Below are 27,079 nucleotides of genomic sequence, written 5' to 3' on the forward strand. Positions count from 1 at the left end.
TAGTTTTTTGAGATTTGCACACAATAAATTTTGATATATTCATCCCAACTCTTACTAGATCCATCTTCACCTTTCTACTGGTCCTCTTGCTTCATGTCTTCTTCTTTTTTTTTAATAACCCATCAACTCCAATTTGTACTATCCATATACTTCTGGGTGTGGAACCATCCACTGAAGTGTGTTTGACATACCAGGAGTTACACCCTTAAGGAAAACTGACTCCTTCAGAAAGGGAATCCAGTAACATCTTAGCTCAGTGAGGGGTGGGGGCTCAGGAATCCCTTCCCCTCCACGCTAGAATGCTGACTGAAAGCTATGGTTTTGATTTTAAATATCCCTAAGCTATCTCATGGAGTTTCTTCTTTTTAATATTTTAATTAAAATCTAATTGTATCACTTCTCCCTTCCCTTTCCTCTCTCTAATCCTTACAATGCCACCCTTAATTCCTCTGAAACTTATGACCTCTTTTTTTGTTTTGTTGATAGTAGTGGTTTTTTGTGTTTTTTGTTTTGTTTTGTTTTATTTTTTGATTGTCTAGCAGAATTTTGATGTGAGAAATAGCAAGATCTACAAAGTATTCAACAGGAATCCCAGAGATCTTTTTCTTGTAAACGTTCCTCCATATGTTGACCAATTCTATCTTCAAAATCAACTTTAATCTACTCAGTTTTTCCATCTCTACCCTTGACACCCTGGTATAAGCTGCTTTTTTTAGGCTGGATACTGTGAAGACCTTCTAACTGCTTTCTCCTCACATATTCTGGTCCTCTCCAATCTCTCCTCCTAAGAGTCAATTTCTTTTTGCATGTGGTCATGCAAACTTGAGCTCTGTTCCTTCCATTTACAGTGTTCCACTATGCTGCTGCCCAAGCACTCTATAAAGCTCTTTCCCAAACAGAGACTTCTGTGTAGGCTACACTCACCCTGTGATTAAGCTAGCCCTTCTTTTATCTATCCTGAAAATCCCATCCCAGTGCTCCCCTCAGAGCAACCTCTCTGAACACTTCCTTAAGGCAGGCCCAAGACCCAAGTTTTTTCAGCCTAGTATAAGAAAATAATCTGTTGTTTTAAACACCTCTATCTATCCAAATGATCACTAGTTTGTTTTGTAATCTGCCCTACTAGCTTTAAGTTATCTAATAAAAGGAGAGGAGAAAGTAAGCCTGTCTACTGAAGTCATAAATACCTAGCTCCTAGAACAATTATCTAGCATAAAAATCAATGCTCAGTTATTTGAAGAATGAAATGAATGCCAGAGGTGAGCTACTTTTAGGATAAGCTCCATATTGCCTGGGCACTAACACAGGCACATGTGTTAGATGAAATATTACATTACATTGCTTCTATGGTATTAAGAATATTTCTTTTGTTTGTTTGTTTGTTTGTTTGTTTTTTTGAGACAGGGTTTCCCTGTGTAGCTCTGCGCCTTTCCTGGAACTCATTCTGTAGCCCAGGCTGGCCTCGAACTCACAGAGATCTGCCTGCCTCTGCCTCCCGAGTGCTGGGATTAAAGGATATTTCTTACATCTGTATATGCAAAATAAAACTACTTACTAATATGACCATTCAAAATAAAGCCAAATGTGGAGTTATTACAGTTCAGCCTTATCTACCTTACTAAACATTATCAAAAGCTATCCCCAGAAACATAGTACTAGATAGCCAAAACCCCACCAGTTATATTTTCAATGTAAAACACAAGAATTCTCAAGTGTATTATAATTCAAGAAACATTTGTCCTTCCAGTTAATGACAACCAGCACTCAATACGACATCTGTAAAAAGGAAACAGTTGGCATGGCTTGCTGCAAAAGTTGGAAGAAAGGTTTTCTGTTAACACGTCCCTCTAATCCAGCCATTCAACTCCCACTCCACCAAAACCTCTTGCAGTACATGTGGGTCACAAAGCCAGAAACACTAGGTGGACCAAGCATAGGCATAGTCTAGATAAGAAGAAAGGAATATGAAGAAAAGCTTAGACTTGGAAGGTCTCCACACTAATATGGGACCTATACATACAACACTTTATTGATTACTTACGTTAGAGAAGCTGGGGACTTCCAGCCAGTCAGAGGCTCAACTGATTGCCATTTCTTCTCTAAGATGTAATTCTGTAAGTCTTCATAGATTCCTGGGCCACGGTAACGACGGAATATCCCATCTTTTGCACTACAGGTTATAAAAACAAGTAGAAATTAGATAAAACAAAATAGATATTATATAATAATCAAAATAATTATTGGTCACACATATAAACTCTGCTTGAATTTTAAATTAGCTCAAATAAAAAAACACCTGTAGCCAGACAAAAAACAGAGGGCATGTGTTATTAATTCTAATCTAATACAAATGAGAAATTCTAAAACTCAAAGCATTAAATATTCGATTTCATCACTGTGTAATCTGCAACTATAAGCTAAATTTCCAGCAATATTTAATCAGCCACCTCATTTGCTAGCATGTTTATAACCAAATATTTTAATTTCTTCTAGCAAAGTAGCCACTGTTAGCACATTAACAAAAATGTATCTGTATTTCCAAATTTATGCCCTCCAAGTCTCTAAGCCCATGGTCAAGATCAAAGCACACACCTCACATTCACCTCTAAGCCTTCGTTTTCTTACTTCTCATCCCAGGTAGGGTCCACAGAACAGTCTACACATTCCCTTTTGTTCTCTTCATTCCTCCTAATGTACTACTGAGTGAGACTGGGCGTCCTATTCCCATGGCTCCAGTGCACCTGCTCCGCCTGTCTCCTGAATGACCCCCAAGTGCTGTAACAATGGAGCACTTTTCTGCCATTTTCCCTTCCCTCTCATTAGCATGGTTCACCACACCTACTTGACCTATCCCCCTACAGTGCTAAATTCTAAGCTTTATAAGATCATAAAATTAATAAAGCTTACTGAAAAAATGCTGGGAGAGTAGTGACAAAGAAGCGGCCGCTCAAACCTAGGAATAGCACAAACAAAAGCATTTAAAAGTTAAACTCAAGTGCTGAGAAACAGCATCCTTAGACTGCTATGGTGATCACATGAACAAACATCACTGGAATTACTGAATTACATTTATTGATTATCTTTTGACCTAAGGGAAAAAAACTTTAGTCACCTTTATTTCCTAATACATTCTAGTTACTGACACACACATGCTTATGTTCTATGTGTTACCCTAGAATTTTCCGGTTTATGTATTACTTGGTGTGGTAGTTTGAAAGAAAATGGCCCCCAAAGGTAGTGTCACTATTAGGAAGTGTGTCCTTATTGGAGGAAATGTGTCAATGTGGGGCGGGCTCTGAGATCTTTCTCAAGCTTCACTTAGTGTGACAGACAAGTCAACTTTCTATTGCTTCTGAGTCAAGATGTAGAACTGTCAGCTCCAGTACCACATCTGCCTGCATGCCATTATGCTCCCTATGGTGAAGATCATGAACTAAACCTCTGAAACTGTAAGCAAGCCACCTCAATTAAATGTTTTCTTTATAAGAGTTGCCGTGGTCATAGTGTCTTTTCACATCAATAAAAACTCAAACTAATACACTTGGAATTGTATACACAAGCTAAAAGATTATAATACAGAGCAATAAGATCTAAGTTCATGCCTGGAATGCCAGGACCCAGAAGCTGAATGACCCACAGACCTAGGATAGAGCCAAACACAATTAGAGGGGAAAAAATGTCAACATAACAATGCCTAACGATATTCTGCTATGCTCATAGATTGGTGACTGTCCCAAATGTCATCAGAGCGCTTTCATTCAGTAACTGATGGGAAGATACCGAGACCTACAGCTAAACATTAGGATGAGCTCAGAGAATCCTGCTGAAGAGAGAGAGGAAGGATTGTACAAACCAGGGGGGTCAAGGACATCACAAAAGAACCCACAGAAACAACTAAACTGGGTTCATAGGGGCTCACAGAATCTGGACAAACAACCAGGAAGCCTGTATAGGGCCATGCTCCTTGCTACAGGCTGCCCTGGAAGGGCTGGCCAGGGCAGTGCTGGAGAGCTCACCTGGGTGGTGACAACTGGGGGAAGCTGCTGGGCTGACCAGGCCAGCTACCACCCAAGCCCAGAACCAAGGCTGAGTTGGCCCACCCCCAAGGTCCATCTCATTTATGAACTGTTGGAGCAGGTACAGGGGACAAACTTATAGATTTAAAACTGCAAGATCCCTATGACACAGGATATCAACAGGATATCCAAGAGAAGCCCCAGTAGGGACCCATTAACAATGGTGTAGAAGAGGCCTTAAACTAGGCAGATGACTCATGGTAATGAGCACTTGCAAGTGAAGACAAAAGGACTAAGTGTAAAAACTGTGTGATTCAATGGGTCACACTACAACTTCCATGAAGATTCTTCTCCTTTTTTGTTATTGTTGTTTTTCTTTCTTTGTTGTTGTTGTTTTAATTGTTTGTTTGTTTTCTGTTTTTGTTTTGCTTTTCTGTTGTTTTGGCTTTTTTGTTGTTTGGTATGTTTGCTTTTGGTCTTTCTTTTAAATTTTGTTTTGTTTTGAAAGGAGGTTGCAAGATTGGAGGACAGATGGGAGGGACAGGGAGACAGGCAGGATCAGGATACATAGTATGAAATCTGCATAGAATCAATGAGAGAGAGAGAGAGAGAGAGAGAGAGAGAGAGAGAGAGAGAGAGAGAGAACAAGGATAAATGAAAGAAAGATAGGTACATATAGTTGAGAACAGGACATTTTGAGTTTCTGGAGGGAATTCAAGGGAAGATGAAGGGTAGATGTGATATTTCATTATATAAATGTATGAAAGTCTCTAAGAATACATTCTTAAAAGTAAAAAGAAAATTTAAAAATTAAGATAATTTAAAACGTAAGTCAGGTTCAGTAAGGCACACTGGTAATCCCAGCACGGCAAGTCTGAGGACTGCCCAGTCTATACACCAAGTTTCATGCCAATCAAACAAAGCTACAGGAAGTCCTACTCATAAAATGTAAATAATAATAATAATAATAATAATAATAATAATAATATAGACAACTATACTATTCCATTCCATTAATTAATATTTTGAAAAGACTTAAAATCTTTTTTTGGGGGGAGGGGTGTTTCGAGACAGGGTTTCCCTGTGTAGCTTTGCGCCTTTCCTGGAACTCACTTGATAGCCTAGGCTGGTCTTGAACTCACAGAGATCCGCCTGCCTCTGCCTCCCGAGTGCTGGGATTAAAGGCGTGCGCCACCACCGCCCAGCAAGACTTAAAATCTTAATTGTTATATACACACACACACACACACACACACACACACACACACACATAATTTTGTAAATTTCTACAATTTCCAAGTATTGTACATGGACCGTATTTCTTTATGTTTTAGCAAATCTTTACTGAACATGAAGTGCATATCAAATTTCATGCTATCAATATGTAAAGGTAAATAAAATAAAAGGCTCCTTCATTCAGAAAGAGCTAATAAGAAGCTTCTTTGAGGAACTGTAGTAGTTACTAGAGATAACTGGATGGAAAACACAGGTGGTGGTCTCATAGAGCACAGAAGGAGAGAGTTTAACTGGTCACAATCATGGCCTCAGAGAGACATTATATGAAAAACAGCAAGCAGAAAATCCGACTCACAGTGACTGCAAAATAGCTTTCTGTCCTATAAATATGGTTTGCAAATCAACTATATTTAGCAGGGTACCTGTATTAAGTGGAAAGAAACAACATCACACAGAAAAATAATACATATCCTTTTAACATTTATTATTTCTACCTATTCTCTTGCTGAATATGGACAAAATCAAATATCTATGCAAATCATGCTGTTCAAATTTTAAATCTCTTGGGTCACTTGAAATTTGATATGCTGAAGCTTTGTTTTTAATAACATGGATAAGCTGCTTTCATATTTTTTATAAAATAAATCTATATTTACATAATACTTCTGATTATCTCGGCTGGGCTTGCTGACTATTCATGTGCCCTCACAGCCCATCTTCCCAATTAGTTGTATAGAATTCTGCCCTTAGTGCATGGTGCCTTAGGACATGGCTAGAGCATATGGGTAGAAAAAGACTAAGGAAACTGGCTGCACCTACACAGCCATGAGGGAGTCAGAATCTGTGCTGTGGTTAGACCTTCTAGTGTGGCTGCTGTAGGGTTACAGGCAGGACTGTAACCCTACACCCACTTCTCTGTAAGAAAGCCTTACATTAGTTCCCCCAAGGCAAACTCTGATAGAAACAAACTTGGATTCATCATTGGGATCTTAGAAGGCAGTGAGGGGTAGGAGTGTCCTAGTCCTGCCTACACTGATGTAGTCAGGAGAACATAACAAATTAGAGTTGAGTTTGGGAAGAACAAGACCATTGCTCCTGCTAGGGGTATTAAGACAAGCAGCTGAACCTACACTGTTCAGAGGGTGGAGTGTTTAGAAAGGCTATTTTAACATAGGTTTCTGTCCGCATGTGGTTGGTGTGCATTTTGGGGGAGGGGCAGTGGCATAGACAGTATGAAGGGTAGAGAGATATGTCACTAAGATCTCTACCAGATGAGCAAGAGATATCCATGGTGGGATAGCCCAGGATGGCATTCTTCTTGTAGGTGCTATGGAGTGGCATGCCTGCATGGTAAACAGGGTCTGATGAATATGAGTATGGGCTAAAAGCTTCTAGAAACCATAAAAGCATTAATTAGGAATACAGGAATCTTAGTACTCAGGGAAGTTATCTCCACTGAAGTTGTCAGCCACAGAGGCCCCAGAGGCTCCTAAACCAATCAAGACTATTGTTACTGCTGTTGGTTTCATTGCAGAACTGAATGGTAAAACACTAATGCTGAAGACATCTCACAGTTTGGATTGAGGACTTGGAAACATACATAAGGCTAGGACTGAGCAGAAAATGTGACTTCCCCGCAGGATAGTTTTTATAGTGCTGGAAGGTGCTATTAAGGCAGTCTTTCTCAGTTGTAGATGCTGTGTGCTTCTTTATGGAAGGGCCAGGCAATATGGGCCAGACAGTAAAATAGTGACACGAGTAGTTCTGGACAGAACAAACTTTCTGATTGGACTTACAGCCTGACCCACAGGGGGTGCTCATCTGAGAACTGAACTTAGACATAAACCTGTGGCCAGGGTAGTCATAGGCGCTGGTAGAGATGCAGCTGCTATTGCTTTGTTAAATAACTATGTACTGCCCAACATGTCTGCAGTATATACAATCAGGTAATTACTTCACTTGGTGTCTGAATGTTTTTTTCCATTTCCATTTTTTGTCCTTTTCCTTTCTTATGTTTTCATGGGAGGAATAACCCTGAGGACTTGCCAACACTCATGTTCCAAAGATGGAGGGATTGAGAGAGGGCATGGGGGACCAGTGCCTCACTGAAGTTGGAGAAAAATAGTCAGATATCTATGTTACCTCCTCCAAGGCTCAGAGACCCTTGTGGAAGAGAGGAGGAAGAAAAAAATTTAGGAACCAAAGGAAAAGCTAGAGTGTGGTACAGGAATATCCTCCAAACCAAACTGCCACCATCTTCATGCATCCAGCAATACCTACTTGCAAAAGGCCATCCCTGATATGCATGTTAACTGTTGATGTTCCCTCACGGAAGAAGGGGCTGGGAGGATCATGGAACTCTCACTGAATTATGCAGCTACTCCACCCAATCAGTTGTACTCTGTCCTACTGAATGTGGTCTTGGAAAAAGAAGGGTATATAGGCAGAGGACTAGGGAATCAGGCTCCATCTACACATCCCTAAGGAATTTATCAACCATGCAGAGTGCAGACCTTCCAGTGTGGCTGCTTTAGAGCATGCTTCACCCATGCTCCTGTCTTCACTCATTGTGCTAGCTAGTTTTATGCCAACTAGACAAGCTAGAGTAATTTTCAGAGGGAATTCCAATTGAGAAAATACCAGGCCTGTGGGCAAACCTGAAGTGCTTTTTGTGATGGAAGACTGATGTAGGAGGGTGAACCAAGCTCACTGTGAGTAGTGATGACCCTTGGCAGATAGTCTAGAGTGCTTTAAAAAGTAGGCCAAACAAGGCACGTAAGGAAGTCAGTCAGCAAAACCTATCTATGGTTTATGTTCCAGGAACCCAAATCACTGCCCAAGTTTCCTAGGGGAAGATTAGGCCACCTCTCACCACTCCTACGTTACCAAAGACTAATCAAAGTTGCATTCTACCAGAGGAACTACTGAGTTTATAGGCTTTCATTGAGAACAGGGTGTATTATGAAACCATGGACTGCTTCCCTAACTCTAACCCTAATCCCAACACTAACCATAATTTCAACACTAACCCTAAACTGAACTCTAACCCTAAGCCTAATTCTAACCCTAAACCTAACCTTAAATCTTCCCTCCAAGAGTAAGTACCTCTAGGAATTTCAGTTGTTTCTTCTGCTTCCCTCAAAGGGTATATGTCCCAGAGTAAATTGGAGGTCACAAAATTCTTACAAGACCCAAACTTAATCCTAATTCTAATGCCAACCTTAACACTAACACTAATGAAAACCCTAAATATAAGAGGAACCCGAACATTAACCCTAACCCTCTTGTTAGGCCTAAACTTAGCATCAACCCTAGCTCTAACCAAAACCTTAACAATAACCTTAAAGTCAAACTTAACCCTAACTACAAATCTAACTCAAACCCAAACCCAAAGTAAAATCTAATACTAAATTTGAACATAAACCTAATCGAAAAAGAACCATAACCCTAACTTCAAAATTAGAATTTACCATGAAGACAAACAAAAGCCAAACCCTAAATAAATGCTGAACCAAACCTAGTACTAACTCTAAACACTAACCATAACCATAACCCCAACACTAATTTCAACACTAACCCTACACTTAACACTATTCCTAACACTAACACTAACACTAACCTAAACAATAATAACCCAACCCAAATCCAAACCTCAACACTAACACCAAAATACTAACCAAATCCCAACTGTAAACTTAACCACTACCTTCAAGTCAAGCCTAAACCTAACCTAACCAGCATCCTAACCTTAACTGAAATACCAACCCTAACCCTAACTTTAACCACCATCTTAACCTTAACCTAATTCTAACACTCATGCAGACCCTAACCCTAACCATCAACCTAAACTTAACACTAATACCAACCCTAACCCCCAAAATATAACATTAACCCTAATGCCAAACCTAACACTAAACATTATAACCCAAAATTTAAAACTAAATCAAACAACTATAATACCAATAAAAAAAATCTCAATCTTACCATAATCATAACCCTAAGTCCAACATTAACCATAACCCTACCATAAGATTAATTGCAACACTAAACCTAATCCTAAATCAAACCCTAACCCTAAACCTAACACGAACCCTAAACACAAAAATAATCCTAATTGCAAACTTAACCCTAAATCTAAACCTAATACCAAACCTAAACCTAAACCTAACTATAACCACAACCATAACCCTAAATCTAATACAACCCTAATCCTAAAATAAACCTAACTGAAACTGTTACCCTAATCCCAACCATAACCCTTACTAAAAAACCTAATTCCAAACATAACTATCCCAAGCTGAAAACTAACCCCAAACCTAACCTAAAACTAATCCCAACACTAACCCTAACCTAAAATTAAACCCAACACTAAGCAAAACCTCAAACATAATTCCAATTCCAACCCTAACCCCAATCCTAATAGAAAACCTAAATCTAAACACAACCATAACTATAATCACAACTCTAACCCTAATGTCAACCCAAACCCTAACCCTAATCTCAATTCTAACCCTAATACCAACCCTAACCCTAAGCCTAACACCAACACTAACACTAACTCTAACCCTAACCCAAACCTTAACAGACAGCCTTCCTGTGTCCTTGAATCTTTCCTCCAAGAGGAAGTACCTGAAGAGGTTTCAATAGTTTGTTCTATTTCCCTCTCAGGGTACATGCCCCAGAGCTGGGGGTCATAGATTGTTTCCCTAACCCCAACCCAAACTCTGGTTGAAGTTAGGGTTAGGATTAGGGGGAAAAAATCTCTAAGCATGTAGGTTCTAGGTCAGCCTAGGCAATGCAGTAAGACCCTTTCTCAGAATTAAAAAGTGAAGTTTAACAAGAGGGCTGGAATTTCAGCTCACGGTCATGCTTATAAAGCTTGTGTAAGGCTCTGATTCAATCTTCAATACTACTCTCTTCTGCCACCACCCCCTTAGAAAGAAAATAATTACAAAAAGAGGTACACTCCTAAGCCTGCAAACAGAAAATATAAAGTTTGGCTATAGTCCTCTAAAATTTCTGCATGCCTTTTCTACTGAACTTTCACTTTAAAATACAACTGCAGCTCAACATCAAAAGGACGTAAATCTTTTTGTGTGTGGTAGTTTGGAGTTACTAGTTTTCAAGATACTTTCTAATGGAAACAACTTGACCAAAAATCTACCACAGAATTTTAAGATTCATTAAAACAAGTTTAATGTAGAAAAATAAAGGATATTTATCCAGAATATAGAAGATTTTATTTGATCAGAAAATATATCTAAAGCTCATTTTAAAGAAGAACTGAAAGCTTAGAGGAAGGACTAGAGATGTCAGCACTGTACTGTGATATGTAAAGGCAATAGTAATCAATATTTGAGGATAAGATAGCCTAGATAAATAGCATACAAAAATATCCACTAATAGTCTCAAAATGGAATTATTTTAATAGCTCAGTCAAATACTGACTTTGTAAAAACTAAATATTAAGGATGATTCCAGGTAAGATATCCTCTCTTCATCAGTTCTTAGACATCTAGGCTTTCCCATTTCCTGACTACTGTGACTAGAACAGCAATGAATGAGCAAGTATCTCTAGAGTAGGATATACAGTCCTCTGGTTATATTCCCCAGTGGTATAGCTGGATCATGTGATAAATCTATTTCTAGCTCTTTGAAATCTATACTAATAGGAGCTGTACCAGTTTGCATTCCAACAGCAGTGAATAAATATTACCTTTTCCCCATAAGCATGAGAGCATTCAGGGCCATTTTCTGTTTTGACCTCAGGCAGTCTGAGTGGGTAAGATGAAGTTTTAATGTAGTTTTATTTTGCATTCCTATTATAACTAAAAATGTTCAACATTTTAAAACCTGCTTCTCTGGCATTTGTATTTCTTTCTTTCTTTTTTTGGAGAACCATTTAGTTCCATTCCCCAATTTGTGTGTGTGTGCACTTATTTTGTTTTGTCTTTTGAGTTCTTTGTATATTTTAGATAGTTAATCCTCTGTCAGATATGTATCTAGTAAAGATTTTTTCTCTGTTCCAAACTTGATCCCTTTCATTCTTTTCTATCTTCCCACCACATCTTACAACTCATCCATCAGGAAGTCACAGTCTCATACCCAAAAATTTAATCATTATAGCTTCTAAACCACCATGTTCTTAACTCTGGTTTACTGAACTAATCAGTCAACTATTCAACCTGTTTCCATTTCTGATCCCTATCAATTTTTTCATATAGCAACCAAAGGAATTCTTTTAAAATATAAGTCATGCCAAGTATCTACTCAAATCCTCGAGCACTGTCCTTCAACTATCCTTTGTAAATCCATACTTGATGCCATGGCCAACAAAACTAACTTGGTTCCTTGCTATCCTCAGTTCACTGGCCATACTGTTTTCCAAGTAAGTCAACTAGCCCAACCTGCACCTGGTGTTTGCTCTGCCTGGAACACTCTGTCCTCAGAGTCTGCTGCAGTCTGCTGTCTCACTTTATCAAGATCTCTTCAACTTAATAGACAGACCTTCCTTGCCCATTCTATCTTAAAAACAGAAAAAAAAGAAAAGGTGGCCAGATACTTACACTACTGCATTTTTCATCTGTTATTTTCCATTTCATTTTATTATTATTCTTTACCCTTAATTAGAATATAAGCTCAGTGAAAGTCATGTCAGTCTTCCTTAGCCACTTCTAAATCATTTGTACCCAGAATTCAAATATCCATTATTATTATTCCGAGGCCTTATTAAAATATTAGTAAAATCATTAAACTAGTAACTGAAAGTAACACCATAGCCAGTATCATATAGTCATGTATCACATAAAGGTATTTTTAAAACACATTTTTTCACTAAACAAGTTTTTCAAAACACATTTTCAGGTGATCTGTTGTTTCATGATTATAACAGAGTACAGTTACACTAACTAAGATATCTACATCATCCTTAGGCAGTAAGATCTTACAGGATCACATGTTTAGCATGTCCTCAACAAAAAACATACTATGTAACCAATGGCCATATTCTCTAGCCATTCAGAAAACCAAAACATGTAGAATCATGGTCTCATTAATATATATGTAGCTATTTTATGTGTATGAGTGTTTTACCTGCATGTATGTATGTGTACCATGTGAGTGTCTGGTGTCTGCAGAGGTCAGAAGAGGGCATTGGATTCCTTAGAAGTTGAGCTACTGTGGAACCTGAGACACAGACAGTTGTAAACTGCCATTGATGCTTGGAATCGAACCCTGGTCCTCTGCAAGAGCAACAAGTATTCTTAACTGCTAAGCCATTTCTCCAGCCTCTCTTGCAATTTTTTTTTTGAAAAAATGTTTTATCAATTCTATTTTTGTATAAAACACAAGGGAGAAACCTGGCCAATCACCACATGACCATGACCACAGGGAAAGGGACTTATCAAACTTCAACAGTCTAAAAACATACAAATGTTTTTTATCTTGTCTACAGCAATTGTCTATGCTTTTCCACAGGTGTTCTGTCCCAGTCACAGACAGTGAGGGAGAGCAGGTTGGTTCAATCACTTCCTAGGCAGTTTTCTGCTGTCTCTTCTTCCCAATCAGGGATTTGTGGATGTGCGGGATCACACCATCCTGGCTATGGTAGCTTTGATAAGTGAATCCAACTCTTCATCACCTCAGATTGCAAGCTGCAAGTGACATGGAGTGATGTGCTTTACTATGAGATCCTTGGAAGCATTACCTGCCAACTCCAGCACCTCAGTCCTCTCGCTGGAGTTTTGAAAGCTCTCCAAGACACCCTAGTGAAAGCCAAGCCTCAGCTGTGAGGTACTCAAGAATTGCAGCACTGTACACAGCAGCAGTGGCACCCACCCATCCATGGTGCAAGTCTTGAAGGGTCTGTGGATTCGGCCCATTGGAAACTGCAGGCCAGCTCTCTGGGAACACGACACTGCCTTAGCCTTGTTTTCCCACCGTCTTTCCCAGCTTTGCCTCCAGCCATGGTCTCAGCCAAATTATAATATAATTTGAAAAATCATATTATAAAAACTTAACTGCAATTAATGGCCCTGGAGAGATGGCTCGGTGATTTAGAGCATGTGTTGCCCTTGCAGAGGACCTAGGTTCAATTCCTAGCACCCATATCATGGCTCATAAACATCTATAATTCCAATTTCAGTCAATCTGATGTCTCTTCTGACCTCCATGGATACCAGGCACACAAATAGTACATAAAATAATCTAAAAATAAATTAAGGAATTTCCTTAAAAATCTGTCCTAAAACATCAAACAATCATTTCTTCCCTATTCTTATAAATACCACATAGAAGTGCCAGTAGCCATGTCAGAGGAGCAGCAGGTGGCAACTGACTTCAGGGTGTCAGCCCACCAGGAGGTTAATCCCTGATGGGTGAATCTTGGGTAGACAAGGTTCTGAGACCACAGACCCCAGAATGTCTTCTGTTTCTGTTGTGCCTTTGCATGTTTGCCCCTGCCATCTTTCTCTGGGATCTGGCATGGTGTGAATGTGTGTGGGGAGATCCCCACTGCCTGTAATGTAGTGTGTTTATCTCATGGAAACATCTTGTTCTACTGGGCATTCTTACCTGTGGATTATTATGAAGATGATTCCTTCCTAAGCTGTGCTGTCTAATTGATAATAATAATAATGTTAGTTTAAATAGAGTTCTGATGATTAAAAATAGAACAAGGAAGTGTCACACAGCTAGAATACATGAGTTTCTATTGAGAAGCTGTATAGACTGTGGCTTAGTTAATGATTAAGAAAAATAATTGAGTCCCAGTAGGCCAGCTAGCTTAAATTCTTTTAACCTTAATGTTGGGAGATGTGTTCACAGGTTTTGGAGTGAATACTGAAAACAATGCTTTGAAAATAACGTAAAGTTAGACTAATATCTTTTTGTCAAACAGCTTTGAGGTTAAAAAAAACAAAAACAAAAACCAACAACAAACAAACAAACAAAAAAAAACCCAAGAAGATAATCTAAAGTTTTAAAAAGGCACATAGTTGAGTGAGGAACACTTTAAGGTCAGAGAACAAGAACAAAACAGCCCAATTATTACTAGCTGATTCACATTTCTTGCTAGGATTGGTTGATGACCAAAGGTGGTGATTAATTCCTTACACCTTCATTTCCTATTTCCACCCTCACTCTCCTGATATATATACACAAAATATTGATGAATGGGTATACACCCTAAAGATTTAAAGTATGGCTGACTGATGGTTTTTCATGTATGAAAGTTTTTGTTGGTGATGCCTATAAAATTCCTTATAAGATTACATTTCAAGAAAAGTAATAAAGTCATTGGCCTTTTCTTTGTAACTGCGAAATGCAACCTACCAGTAAAAGACTCAACTGAGAACAATAGCTTGCTTGCCTACACAGTTAATCTATAACAAGTTGCTTGAGTATGCATGTACATGGGTTCTTGGAATAATTTGTTTTTCACCTGTAATAAGTACAATGTTTAATTATGCAAGGGATATGGAAAACATGCTTTTTTTTTTTTTTTTGCTTATATTCACTCACTTGAAAAACAGAATGTAACCACATTGCAATTCCTATATTGCCTGAAAGATTTTGTTGGGGCATATAAGCTGTAGAAAAACATATACAGTAGAAGTATTCAGTATACATATGAGAATATGGAATAAAGAAGGAAACCATCAAGAGAGAATATGAGTGTCTTTTTCCCTAGCCCCTTCAGATAGAAAAGTCTAGTAAACGCCAACTCTATGGACTCCTTTCGAGCCCTCTGCTGCTGGAGGATGCCCCCCTTCCCAGGCAATGGTATAGAAGATTTATTTTCCTTCTTTGTTAAGTATCACAAATACAGTTAGTTTTTATTACATAAGACAATGTGGCCGAAATTAGCATTTTAAAAATACTTCAGACTCCGTTTTTCTTTATCCTTGACCTACATGAAATGGAAAACCAGTAGGCTTATATTTTATATGGAAAACTACATTAAATTAAACATTAGAATTATAAATCTATCACTAGGCTATTATCTCTTAAATCACACTGAATTCACAGGAGATACCAAGGAGCTGAAATATGAAGAGAATAGCTGCATTTTGATTAATCCATCATTGATTACGCCTACCAACCTTACACAAGTTTGTACACAACTTAATCTACAAAAAAGTAAAAACAAATTGTAGTGCTTTGTTCCTCTTATAAACAGATACAGTATCTAGAAACAGAATTCTAGTACAAAAAATACTACTAAAAATTGAAAACACCCATATTTTACAGTTTTCTATCCTAAAACCTAATTTTTGTTCTTATGTATGTTATTTTTAAGCTATAAATATGAATCTATTGTGTTTATCTTTTCAGAATTTAAAATTGTCTCCTGTCTTACATTGAGGGGAAAAAGTGATTCTTTCTATTTATAAATTATAGCTAACACAGTTACATGTAATGACTCACAAGTTTACCATTCTAAAACCCAAAATGAAGTATCCAGTTCAAGCAAGAATATCACAAAGCTTCCAACCCCAAAGTATAACCTCTCAGATTATTTACTAAAGAAAAAGGAGAGGTCGTTTCTTCATTTTTAATATACTTAATGTTGCTAGTTTAGTTATCATGCTTAACTTCACAATGGTGACAATTTTCTGATGATATGCAACATGAAGTCACAGCACTACCTATTCTGTTCCATAACCTGGACAGACTTACATCTTTATAGAAAACTTCTAGTTTAAAGAAAACAGGAGAAAAGATAAGTGTTGCCATAAGTGTCGGTAAATCATGGCTTATTCTCTTAAGCATACTGATGACATTTAAAAGGGAGGGTAATTCTAAATGGAGAGAAACTAAAAACATGTAACAACAAAACCCATGTTATGAATCTTGATTGGATCATGGTTCCAAAAAAACTATACAAAACACCATGAGAAACCAGATTTAACATGCTAAAGAAAATGTGTCAACTATCATGGTATTTACAACTTACTGTTAATGTATCAACAAACAGTGATAATAATAAATACAAATATGCATATCTTATGTATATGTGTGTGTGTGTATGTATATATATATGTATATGGGTAAAGACCCACATACATATACATAGATAAGCCAAATTGTGGTCTGTTCTTGGCAACTTTCTACAAGCATGAAAATTTCTAAGTAAGCAGATACTAAAGTTTCCCATCTAAAGATCACATTTAGAGTACCTGGTTCTTGAATGACATCCACCTTTCCCACACTGATCTGAAGTGTTTCTCCATTCTTTGCGAAAGTCTCCCATTCAGAATCAGTCTGCTGGCAAGATGGACACCACGGTGCATAACTGTAATATCAGAAGAACTAATCAACACAAAATATGTGGAATAAAATCTATAAACATAATTAATAGAATACTTGAAATTAAATTCCTAACTAAAGGGGAGAATAAAAGCAAGCTTTCCAAAGTTACTTGACATATAAAAATAAGAGTATATTTCCCTTATTATTCAATATAACATTTTAATTCTATTGAAAAATTGAGAATATTTTCAAGAATTATCTTAACATATAAAACATTTCCTCCATGTGATTTTTTATAAATGAATCAAGTTTTATCCCTTTCCAGGTAGCTTTGATCTCTGGGGAAAATATGTTTTGAATACTCAAAGTAAACTAACTTTCAAGGATGTCCCAAAAGTAGCCAAGCCAATTCCAGATCTCTCAAAGCTACAAAAGTGATAGGTAGAGACCAGAGACCTGTCACTACTTGGTCTCCTAGCATGTTTCCAAGTATGTAAACACCTGTGAACGTCCTTAACTTTTCAAAAAATAAAAATAAAAATAACGAGCTACCTAACATTTTTTTAAACAGAAAAGGTAAAAACATGTGAGCCTTCAAGCTATAACTCTGCATTTTACATGTACTTTTCAACTAGAAACAGGTAACGACATCTCATATGGGCCTACAGAGAAAGGAACATCTGTGCTGAGACCAAAGAGAACAAACAGCCAAGAAAGGGTCGACAAATGTTCCAATCTTCCAGGAAAATGGTATATGTGAAGAGTCTGGCGCTGAGAAAGAGAGGGTGAAGACACCTTCCACAGCCTTAAAGAAAATCAAGGCCCAGGGAGAGAGTATACTGTGTAAGAACACTGTTGTGTACACATATGGATTCAAATCCCTAGACCATGTGAAAACAAACAAAGAAAAACTAAGAGTGGCTGTGTGACTATGGCCCCAGTGCTGCTGAGGATCAGAGACAAGGAGATCCTTGGAGCTTAGAGTGGTCAACCCCCGCTCCAGGTTCACTGAGAAACCCAGTATCTTCAAGCAAATAAGGTAAGCAAGACTCTGTCTCAAAAAAAAAAACAAAAACACACAAACAACCCAGATTGTAAAACTGAGATATATTTTCTTAGTGTTGAATCTGAACAAGTCAAAATGGGAAGAGTGATTTTCTACTTGTAAAGTGTGTGGACTAAATAATTTTCCTAAAATAATATGCTCAAATTCTAGCTCTGGTGCTTGCAAATGTGTCCGTATTTGGAATAGGGTCTTTACACAAATACCTGAATTGGAGATCTTAAGAAGAGATTGTCTCATTTAAGATGGCCCTGACTCTAACAGTTCTTACAAGAGGAAGAAGAAGAAGCTCTGACCCAAGGAATAGGAAGACTGCCATCCAAACATGGACGCAAGGGCTGGAGCTACAGACATAACCACACAGGCACACACCAGCAACCGCAAGAAATTAAGAGCAGAACAGAAGGGACTCTCCCACAGAGTCTCCAGAAAACCAACCCTGCTACACCATGACTCCTGGAGACCTTTTATCTCCAGAATTATGAAAGAATAAATTTCAGTTTTTGAAACCTCCTATATGATATTACATACCTATATGCTTCTACATGCTGTTACAGCAGCCTGAGGAAACGAATATAGAAAACAAGATAAGATTTGAAAGGACTTCAATTAGATAAGCCTTATAGGTATTAAAGCAGTGGTTTTCAATCTTCCTAATGTTGTGACCCTTTAACATACTTCCTTATGTAATTGTGACCCCAAACAGTAAAATTATTTTCATTGCTACTTCATAACTGTAATTTTGCTACTGTTATAAATCATAATGTAAATATTTTTTGGAGCTAGAGGTTTGTAAGAGGGGTTGCAACCTATAGGTTGAGAACCACTGTCTTAGAGGAATAACCAGAGAGTGCTTAATGTAAAATATGTGAACAACAACAACAACAAAAACACCATACGCTGGAATTCTACTCAAAAATAATAACATGACATAACTAAGAAAAAATAGCATTTTCAAAATGTCACAAAAGTACACAGCTGCAAGTGGAGAAACATTTTGTTTGGGTTACTGATACTTGGAAGATAAAATCACTAAAATACAATGATCATCTTCAAAAACGGGAACAGGATATTCAAAGGAGAAAAATGTCATTAGGAACACTTTAAAAAGTATTTTAGGACACTACCAACTAGACAGGATTTAGTAGGTCTGCTTAAATTGAACATTTCAGAAGAAATAAAGTCCAAATATTGAGGAAATAAATGAAACATTTAAAAAGACTTGATATCACTAACTTATTTCCACACAATGCCATGCCTTTAAAAATGAAACTAAGGGTTGGGGATTTAGCTCAGTGGTAAATCCCTAGCAAGCGCAAGGCCCTGGGTTCGATCCTCAGCTCAAAAAAAAAAAAAAAAAAAAAATGAAACTAAGAGGGAAAAATGATAAACTAGTCATATTCTAAAGTTTTTCTTTTGTTTTTGTTTGTTTTAGGTGCTTATGATCAAGCCTAGGGCTACATGCACAGTCACTGAGTTATATTCTCTTATTTTTTTGAGACAGACTCTTGCTATATATAACCCAGGAGGGCCCACATTGGCCTTGAACTCACTAGTAGTCTAGGACGCTTTGGAATTAGCAGTCATCCTGCCTCAAAATTGGCAGAATACTAGGGTTACAAGCATGTACCATATCCAGCTACAAGTTCTTTTAAAATCTTATTGTACAAACATTAACTTTAAAACACAAAGGAAGCACTAATTAAGTTTGCCAAATAACGGAAAAATTAAAATAATGAAACTGGGAAATATTTTGATGATTTACATTATTTTTAAAAATGGGTAGGGATGTTATCCAAGACTATTTAGAATTACTTATTTTAGAAAAAATGCTAACAGGCCAAATCCAGGCAGTAAATTTTACTAAAAAATGTTTTTATCCACTAAAATATAGGTAATTTTTTTCCTGGTTCTAACTTCATCAGTATTTTATAGAGCACTCTTTTTTTCTGTGTTTTTCTTGTTGTCACAAAAATTGGCTGGACAGCAGATATAGACAATTTACTTAGGATTTACTTTAACAGACACTCAGCAGGACCTGTGACAATGAAGATAAAAGATATACTAGGCTCACTGTTCTACAACAAAATACATTAAATTACAGTGTCAACAAATGATACCCTAACTACACCAAGCTAGTATGGCTGGCTTCCCCACTATATGTATAGAAGATGCTATCTCACAGCGGATGTCCTGGCCCTCTGGCTCTTAAAATCCTTCTGCCTCCTCTTCTGTGATGATCCCTGAGCCTTAGCCACAGGGACTGTGTTGTAGATGTATCAGTTGGGGTTAGGGACCCCACAGTCAGTTGCTTTCTGCATTTAGACCAGTTGTGGATTTCTGTAAAGGTCCCCATCTACTGCAAAAAGAAGCTTCTAAGTTAAGCAGGAAGAGCTACACTTATCTGTGGGCATAAGGACAAGTTATTTAGAATACAATTAGAAATTATATTGGCTTAGGAAAGTGGCAGGCAGTAACAGACTTTCCTCTAGAATCCATGATCTCACTAACCACAGGTAATTGACTTGGTTGACAGTAGTAGACATAAATCCCCTCCTACTGAGTGGGCTTTAAGTCTAACTAGACAGCTGTTAGTTACTCCCAAGATGTTAGTGCTACTACTATGCCCTTGTGCCTATCTTGACATGCTGTCATTGCTATAGTCTTAGCTTTACAGCTGGGCAGGACTACTGATGGCTTTTCTCTTCTGGCAGCCTGCATAGCGCCTTCAGATACTACAAGAGCTACTGCTCAGGGAGGAAGTTTGTAGGTCAGTACCAGCTCTATTCTTCCCAATCCTATGTCTAGAGTATTTGGTGCCTTCAGCAGCCTAGTCTTACCTTAAAATTGTGGGAGACAATCAAGGCCAAGGGCAATTGCCTCACATTTTAATCATACATGTAAAGGATAAAAGCTTTAGCTGTTTGAAAGCCCTAACACCTGCTTGAGTGAGGTAATAGTATGTTCCCAGTGATGAACTCCCTGGAGGTGATGACTACTTCATTCATCCCTTGTACCTAGAACAGAGACTATCAGGACTGAGCTACAGAAAAAAAAAAAAAAAAAAAAAAAAAAAAAAAAACATGACATCAATAAAACAAATGGGGGAAGATACACATATTCTTTGAATAATATTCTTCAAAAGACTCAATAAAGAAATAATTAAGTTGTATTACTTATTCATTCATTTAGTAAAAAACAATTGACCACTTACTACTTACAGTGCAGTAGAAAAATAAAACAAACTAATACAAGGTAAATAGTCAAATTTATACTTAGCAGTTGTGGTTAGATATACAAGGTATTATAAAAGTGGAGTTTCTTGTAGAGAAGGTGGGACATTTACTTAAGTGGTAAGGAGTTTCAAAAGTGAACCCGCAACAAGGTCTGTCATCTACAGAAACTAGAGATGAAAACATGGATGGGTCTCTGCTTCCTGAGTAACAGGGCCTTCACTTAAATGATGAGGATGTAGATGGACAGAAAGCCTAAACCAGAGCCAGTCAACCATGCATTTCCTTATACCAAAGAGCTTCCCAGTCCAAAATGACAAGTATCCAACTTTAGAACACTGATAAACATCTAACAAAAGATGAAGTAGTCCATAAGCAGTTACTAAATAGTTGGATGCTACTCATATTATCCCTTTCAGAGCACAGCAGACTGCCAGGCCCCTTGAAATTAAGGTTGGATCTCATTCACCTTCACTTTCCCAAATCCATACCCCTGAACCTAAAAAATCATTTAGTAATCACCTAGTGACTATCTCTTAAACAGTCAAAAGATAAAACACAAAACTGCTAAACTAGAGGACATTCTGTTTGACATGAGCAAGTCAACATGTTTTCTACGGGCATAAGAACAACACTGGAAAGACAATAGTAAACTTTTGATGTCCTAGAGAAATAAAAGGCATATAGCTATATAACCAGGCATATAATCTCAACTTTGAAACATAAGCAGCCCAAGAATGAAAGTCAAGCTTTACAAAAGTTAACTTCCTTTACAGAAATAATTTCATTCAACATATATTTTACTAGGAAATACTATAGGTAAACAGATTAAAATTATGCTGCACGGATGTCTAAACAGCTTAGACATTTCTTTGGATGGGAGGAGGGTGCACAAGAACAGAGAATGAACATATTTGAGGTTTGAAAAGAACAAAACTGACACCAGAACTAGAATAAGAGGACTGTCAGGGAGAAGGGTGGGTGGGAAGGCAGGGTAAAGAAAGGAATATGGGGAGGGACAGGTAACACTAAAGACCTTTTGAAAAGTCATATGGAAATCTACTACTGTAGAATATACATGAAAGGAATTTAAATGAAGTTACCATATAATAGAGAGACAATGTCCCAACTAAACATCTTATACCATGAAGTAAAACCTCCATGCCAGAAATGGGCAATATCTTGTTGATTCATAGGCCAAATGGGTCCCAGGGACAACCCCACCCCAACATCACAGACTATTGTCAAGGCTATTGGCTACCCTCTACAACCTGCTTCTAAAGACATCACTTATTTATAGTATCAAACATGAAGAAATTGAGCTGATGTCCAACTAGAAGCTTCACCCCTACTGACTAGTGTTCATGGTGTTGGGAGGTACTTTGCATGCAGGTCATCATCAATGATACCTGGCCACAAACCCTGATATCTACAACTGCAACCTGCCTAAAAGATATACTGGTGTAATAATGGAACAAATGTTATAGAAGTAACTAACCACATTTTAACTGGCTCTAAGGCCCACTCCATGAAATAGAACCCATCCTGACATTGCTAAAGTGGGCAAGAATCTAAGAATATATAGGTCATAGGCCCTATGGGAAAACCTACTATTATTACTGTGCTAAAAGAACACATCAATAAAATGACTCCTAATGACACACTGCTATCCCTGTAAATCAGAGCACTGCTCATAACTCATCACAGAAGCTTCTTCTTGCAGTAGGTGGTAATTAACAGAGACCCACCCTGGACAACATGCACAGAAAGAGACTTTGAAAAACTCAGTCCTAAATAGGATGTCTTTACCAAACATCTCCCCTCAAGGCTCAGGATCTATGAGGTTCTGCAGGGGGCTTCAAGAGCCAAAGGTGGCAGATGCCTCTAAAGAAACAGTGTCCACTAGAACAGACTGACAGACATATGAACTCACAAAGACTGTGACAGAATGCACAAGACCTGCACAGGTTCAAACTAGACAAAATCTTAGCATGGAGAAGAAGAAGTGGATTCAAAGTCTCACCCCTAACCCAAGAAGTCATTTGCTGATGACACCTGTTAGGAAAGGGAAATCAGTTTTCTCCAGTGAAGTGTCACTAAGTATATCAACCACATTCCAGAGTAGGCCCTGTACAAAACAGACTCCATGTTTTATTGAGCACTTTGTCTTATTTATTTTTGTTGTTGTTGTTGTTTTCAGTTTGTTTTGATTTTTGTTTTTGTTGATTTTCTTGTTTGGGTTTTTTTTAAAGAGAGAACATGAAGTTGGATGGGTAGGGGGAAGTGGGAAGGATCTTGCAAGAGATGGAGGGAAGGAAAGAATATAATTACTGTATGAAAAAATAAAAATTTCTTAAATAAAAATATATAAATTATAACAAAAAAACTATTAAAATATAACATAACTCACTCAGGATGATTTTTCTCACTCATAAGTGGATACTAGATGTAAAGCAAAGGACAACTAGACTGCAACTCACCACTAGGAGGCTACCTAGTAAAGAGGACCCTAAGAAAGACACAGGGATCACCCAACGACAGAGAAATGGATGAGATCTACTTGAGCAAACTGGAGGGGGGTTCAGGTAATGGAGGGCAAGGGTCAGGGGAAAGAGAGCTTAGGGGAGCAGGAGGGCCCAGTTGGATCAGGAGCACAGTGGGAGAACAGGGAGGGAGATACCATGATGAATGAAGACTCCAAGGGAACAGGAAGAAGCAGAGTGCTAGAGAGGTCCCCAGAAATACACAAAGATACTTCCACTATAGACTACTGGCAATGGTCAAGAGCTGACCTGCTCTGGTGATCGGATGGCCGAACACCCTGGCTGTCATGATAGAACTCTCATCCAATGTCTAATGGAAGCAGATGCAGAGATCCATGGCAGAGCCCCAGGTGGAGCTCCAGGAGTCCAATCGGCAAGAGAGAGGAGGGATTTTATGAGCAAAAGATAGTGAGTCCATGACTGGAAAAAGCACAGGGACAAACAGCCAAACTAATGGAAACGAATGAACTCTGAACCAATGGCTGAGGAGGCCATGGAACTAGACCAGGCCCTTTGGATAAGTGAGACTGTTGATTAGCTTGAACTGTTTGGGAGGCCCCCAGGCAGTGGAGCCCAGGTACATGGGCTGGCTTTATGGAGCCTGGGGTCTATGCTGGGACACTTTGCTCAGCCTTGGTGTAAGGAGGAGGGGACTGAACCTGCCTAGGCTGAGTCTACCAGGCTGGGCTGATTCCTCAGGGGAGACCATGCCTTGGAGGAGGTGGGAATAGATGGTGGATTGGGGGAAATGGCTGGAGGGTGGGAGGAGGGAAGATGGGGGAATCCATGGCTGATATGTGAAATTAAGTTAATTATAAAATAAAAATTAAAAAAAGAGAAAAAATATATAACATACCAGGAGCCAAGTGTTAAAAACCACAAAAAAAGTTAGAAAGTAATTAAATGAAAGGTAATACAAACGAACAGAAACAAAGAAGAGACAGCATCAGAAGTTGTTAAGGACAGCAAGCATTTATAATGAGAGAGAAGAAATGAGGAGTAAACACTGTAAAAGAATACATGAAAATAAATGAGAAGAAACCAAGAGAAACGCACATCACTAAAGAAATGTAAGTGGTAATGGAGTCGTTTCGCAGCTTTGTAAACATTTCAAATTAAAAATAGTGAATTATCACAAATTCATTTTAACTGGTATTTCTCAAACAGCGTAACTTTTAAAATTGGAAATTCAATTCCAAAGACCACAAATATTTACTCCTTAAAAGGAAAAGAAAATATAAGTAATTAAATTTTGTAACAACTTTTCATGTCTTAAAGTACCAAAGACTACTAGGGTTTAAGAGCCAATGATTAAACCAATGTATGCAGGAATTGTGTTACAGAGCACTGCAGTTGTATGATACAAAAGCAGCTCTCCAAAGAAAGGCAGATGAAGAAATGAAGAACTATCAATTAAAATGATGGCAAAATTTTACCAATATGAGCACAAAGCTTTCTAACATACTTCTTTACAGAAACAATACATTTTATCTGCATACTCCTAACAATCTCTAGTTATAAGACTGGACCATCTAATAAAGCACTGACTTGGGAGGTCATAGAAACATGTGTGCTGCATGGATGTTAGTATATGTGTGCATGTTTGCACATGGTTGTGCATATACATGCATGTCTGTGAATGTGTGGGTAGGTCAAAGGTCAACATTGGGTATCTTCCTCAATTGCTCACCTCCTTATTTTTCTGAGACAGGGTCTCTCACTGAACCTATAGCTCACCTGTTTACTAGACAACTGACCAACAAGCACCAGGGACTCTCCCACCTCTACTTCCCAGTGCCAGGATTATAGACATGTAAAGCTGTACCTTGCTTTTACATGGGTGTCAGGGATATGAACTCGGTCCTCATGCTTGTGTGGCATCTCTCTTGTATGCATGGGGTGAGGGGTGCTATCTTGAAAGAATACTCTAAAATAGTAGGCCTATACTTGTTCTGAGAATACAACTATATTTTATATTTAAGTGCTGGAGTTTTTCAAAGAAGAATCAGGAATGTCATCCAGTAACACAGGAAAATAGATTTTTTTTTTTAAATGATAGGAGCTACAGTACCCCTTCTCAACCAATCAGTTTCTGGTATCGGAAAAAAAAAAAAAAAGGATGTAATAGCATAAGTTCCTCCCTTTCCATCCTCACTTCCTGTCCACCTATTCTGAAGTAATTTTTTTTTGAGAATGGATTATAACGTCTAGGCTGGGACATTTTAAAACAGTAAAATATGAAGCATCCATCCACAAGAGTCAAACAGGGACTGTTAGCCGGCACTGAATTTGAAGTTTAGTGGGACTTACTATTGTTCTTGGTTCTTTTCCTTAGGCAGCAAAAGAGAAAACTCAAAAAGGAACCATTAAGGTGTTAACAGCATGAGGTATGAGGAGACCTTTCTACTGTGACTGTCTTCATAATTCACACACACAGTGAGCTCCAACCAGAAAAACATCTAGACATCTAGATGACATCTAGAAAAAACAAATGAAAAAGGATCTCTGAAATAATAGTAATAGCTACAGAAATAGCTAACAAAAAGCATTTTCTCAGCTGGGCGGTGGTGGTGCATGCCTTTAATCCCAGCATTCGGGAGGCAGAGCCAGGCAGATCTTTGTGAGTTCGAAGCCAGCCTGGTCTACTGAGCAAGATCCAGGAAAGGCACAAAGCTACACAGAGAAACCCTGTCTTGAAAAAACAAATAAACAAAAAAAGCATTTTCTCAAAGTTCTTAAATACTGCAAACCTGAGATTGCTAACATAAAGCTCACACCTTTAACCCCAGCACTACAGGGGCAGGGCAGGATGATCTATCTCTGTGACTTTTGGTCTATACAGCCAGTTCCAGTCCAGCCTGAAATACATAGTGAGACCCTATCTAAAACAGAAAAAAAGAAAAAAAAAAAGTTTCTCTCAAAAAGAATATGACCTCACTTCCATACAAATAGGTTATTCATATTCATAGCCTTAGTTTCACAGATATGGTGATTTAACAGGAGCATTTCAATCTGAGGTCTAAATATCTCCATAGTTTGAGGGAACATATAAGTATTATATGCATTATGTTCCTTAATTTACATATTTTTTACCCTAATCTCACAGGAAGGTATCCATACCACAAGCATTTGCTTGCAATCTAAACTGAAGAAATCAAAATATGGCCTTGGATAAATAAAAGATACAATTTTAGGAATATCTATATCCTCAGCATAAAACTAATTACCAAGCGGTAGTGATAAATCTGTATTATCTGAGACCATAGGTATTACCATAGCTATGGTAATGTGGTCTCATAAATTATGTTTCCAGACATTTTCCATTTTTCTTTGATGCCCACGGAGTCTATGAAGCCTATTTAGATGACTGTACCTTGTCACTGTCATCTTTCAAGTGATCACTTCCCCAGTATTAATTGTATGCTACCACCAACATAAATCCCTTCCCTTGTTCCGACAGTTTCCCATAACCTTCAAGCAAGCCTCTACCCAGCACCATTTGCCGACTTTCTGATGTTCAAAGGGGGCTATTGGTTAACGGCCTTTTCTTTATGCCATTGGCACAGTCCAATTATGGCACTGACTCCAAGTCCTATCTCTAAAAATAATGGCATCAGGATTTAAATATCTTTCCTAAAACTCAGCCACCCGTGTTTGTGTTTTTTTCTCCACAATGACATCTCAAGGTCTTCAAAAAAGGAAACTGGTATTTCATACAAACTGGCCTTCCTGCCTACG

At 38.1% G+C, this 27,079-nt stretch overlaps 1 protein-coding gene and 1 pseudogene across 1 annotated transcript in view; both read right to left on the reverse strand.

Moving 5' to 3' along the window:
* Positions 1–27,079, reverse strand: part of Tmx4 (thioredoxin related transmembrane protein 4) — a 44,824-nt gene that overhangs the window by 17,041 nt on the left and 704 nt on the right. The window contains exons 2-4 of the mRNA XM_036185731.1: positions 16,430–16,545; positions 2,908–2,953; positions 2,042–2,170 (exon numbers count right to left, since the gene is read on the reverse strand). Of these exons, the coding sequence (XP_036041624.1) occupies positions 2,042–2,170; positions 2,908–2,953; positions 16,430–16,545 (291 nt within the window). The remainder of the gene's footprint in view (positions 1–2,041; positions 2,171–2,907; positions 2,954–16,429; positions 16,546–27,079) is intronic.
* Positions 12,935–13,218, reverse strand: LOC118582687 (annotated as a pseudogene).

This window comes from Onychomys torridus, chromosome 4, assembly GCF_903995425.1.
Source record: "Onychomys torridus chromosome 4, mOncTor1.1, whole genome shotgun sequence".
Lineage (NCBI taxonomy): Eukaryota > Metazoa > Chordata > Mammalia > Rodentia > Cricetidae > Onychomys > Onychomys torridus.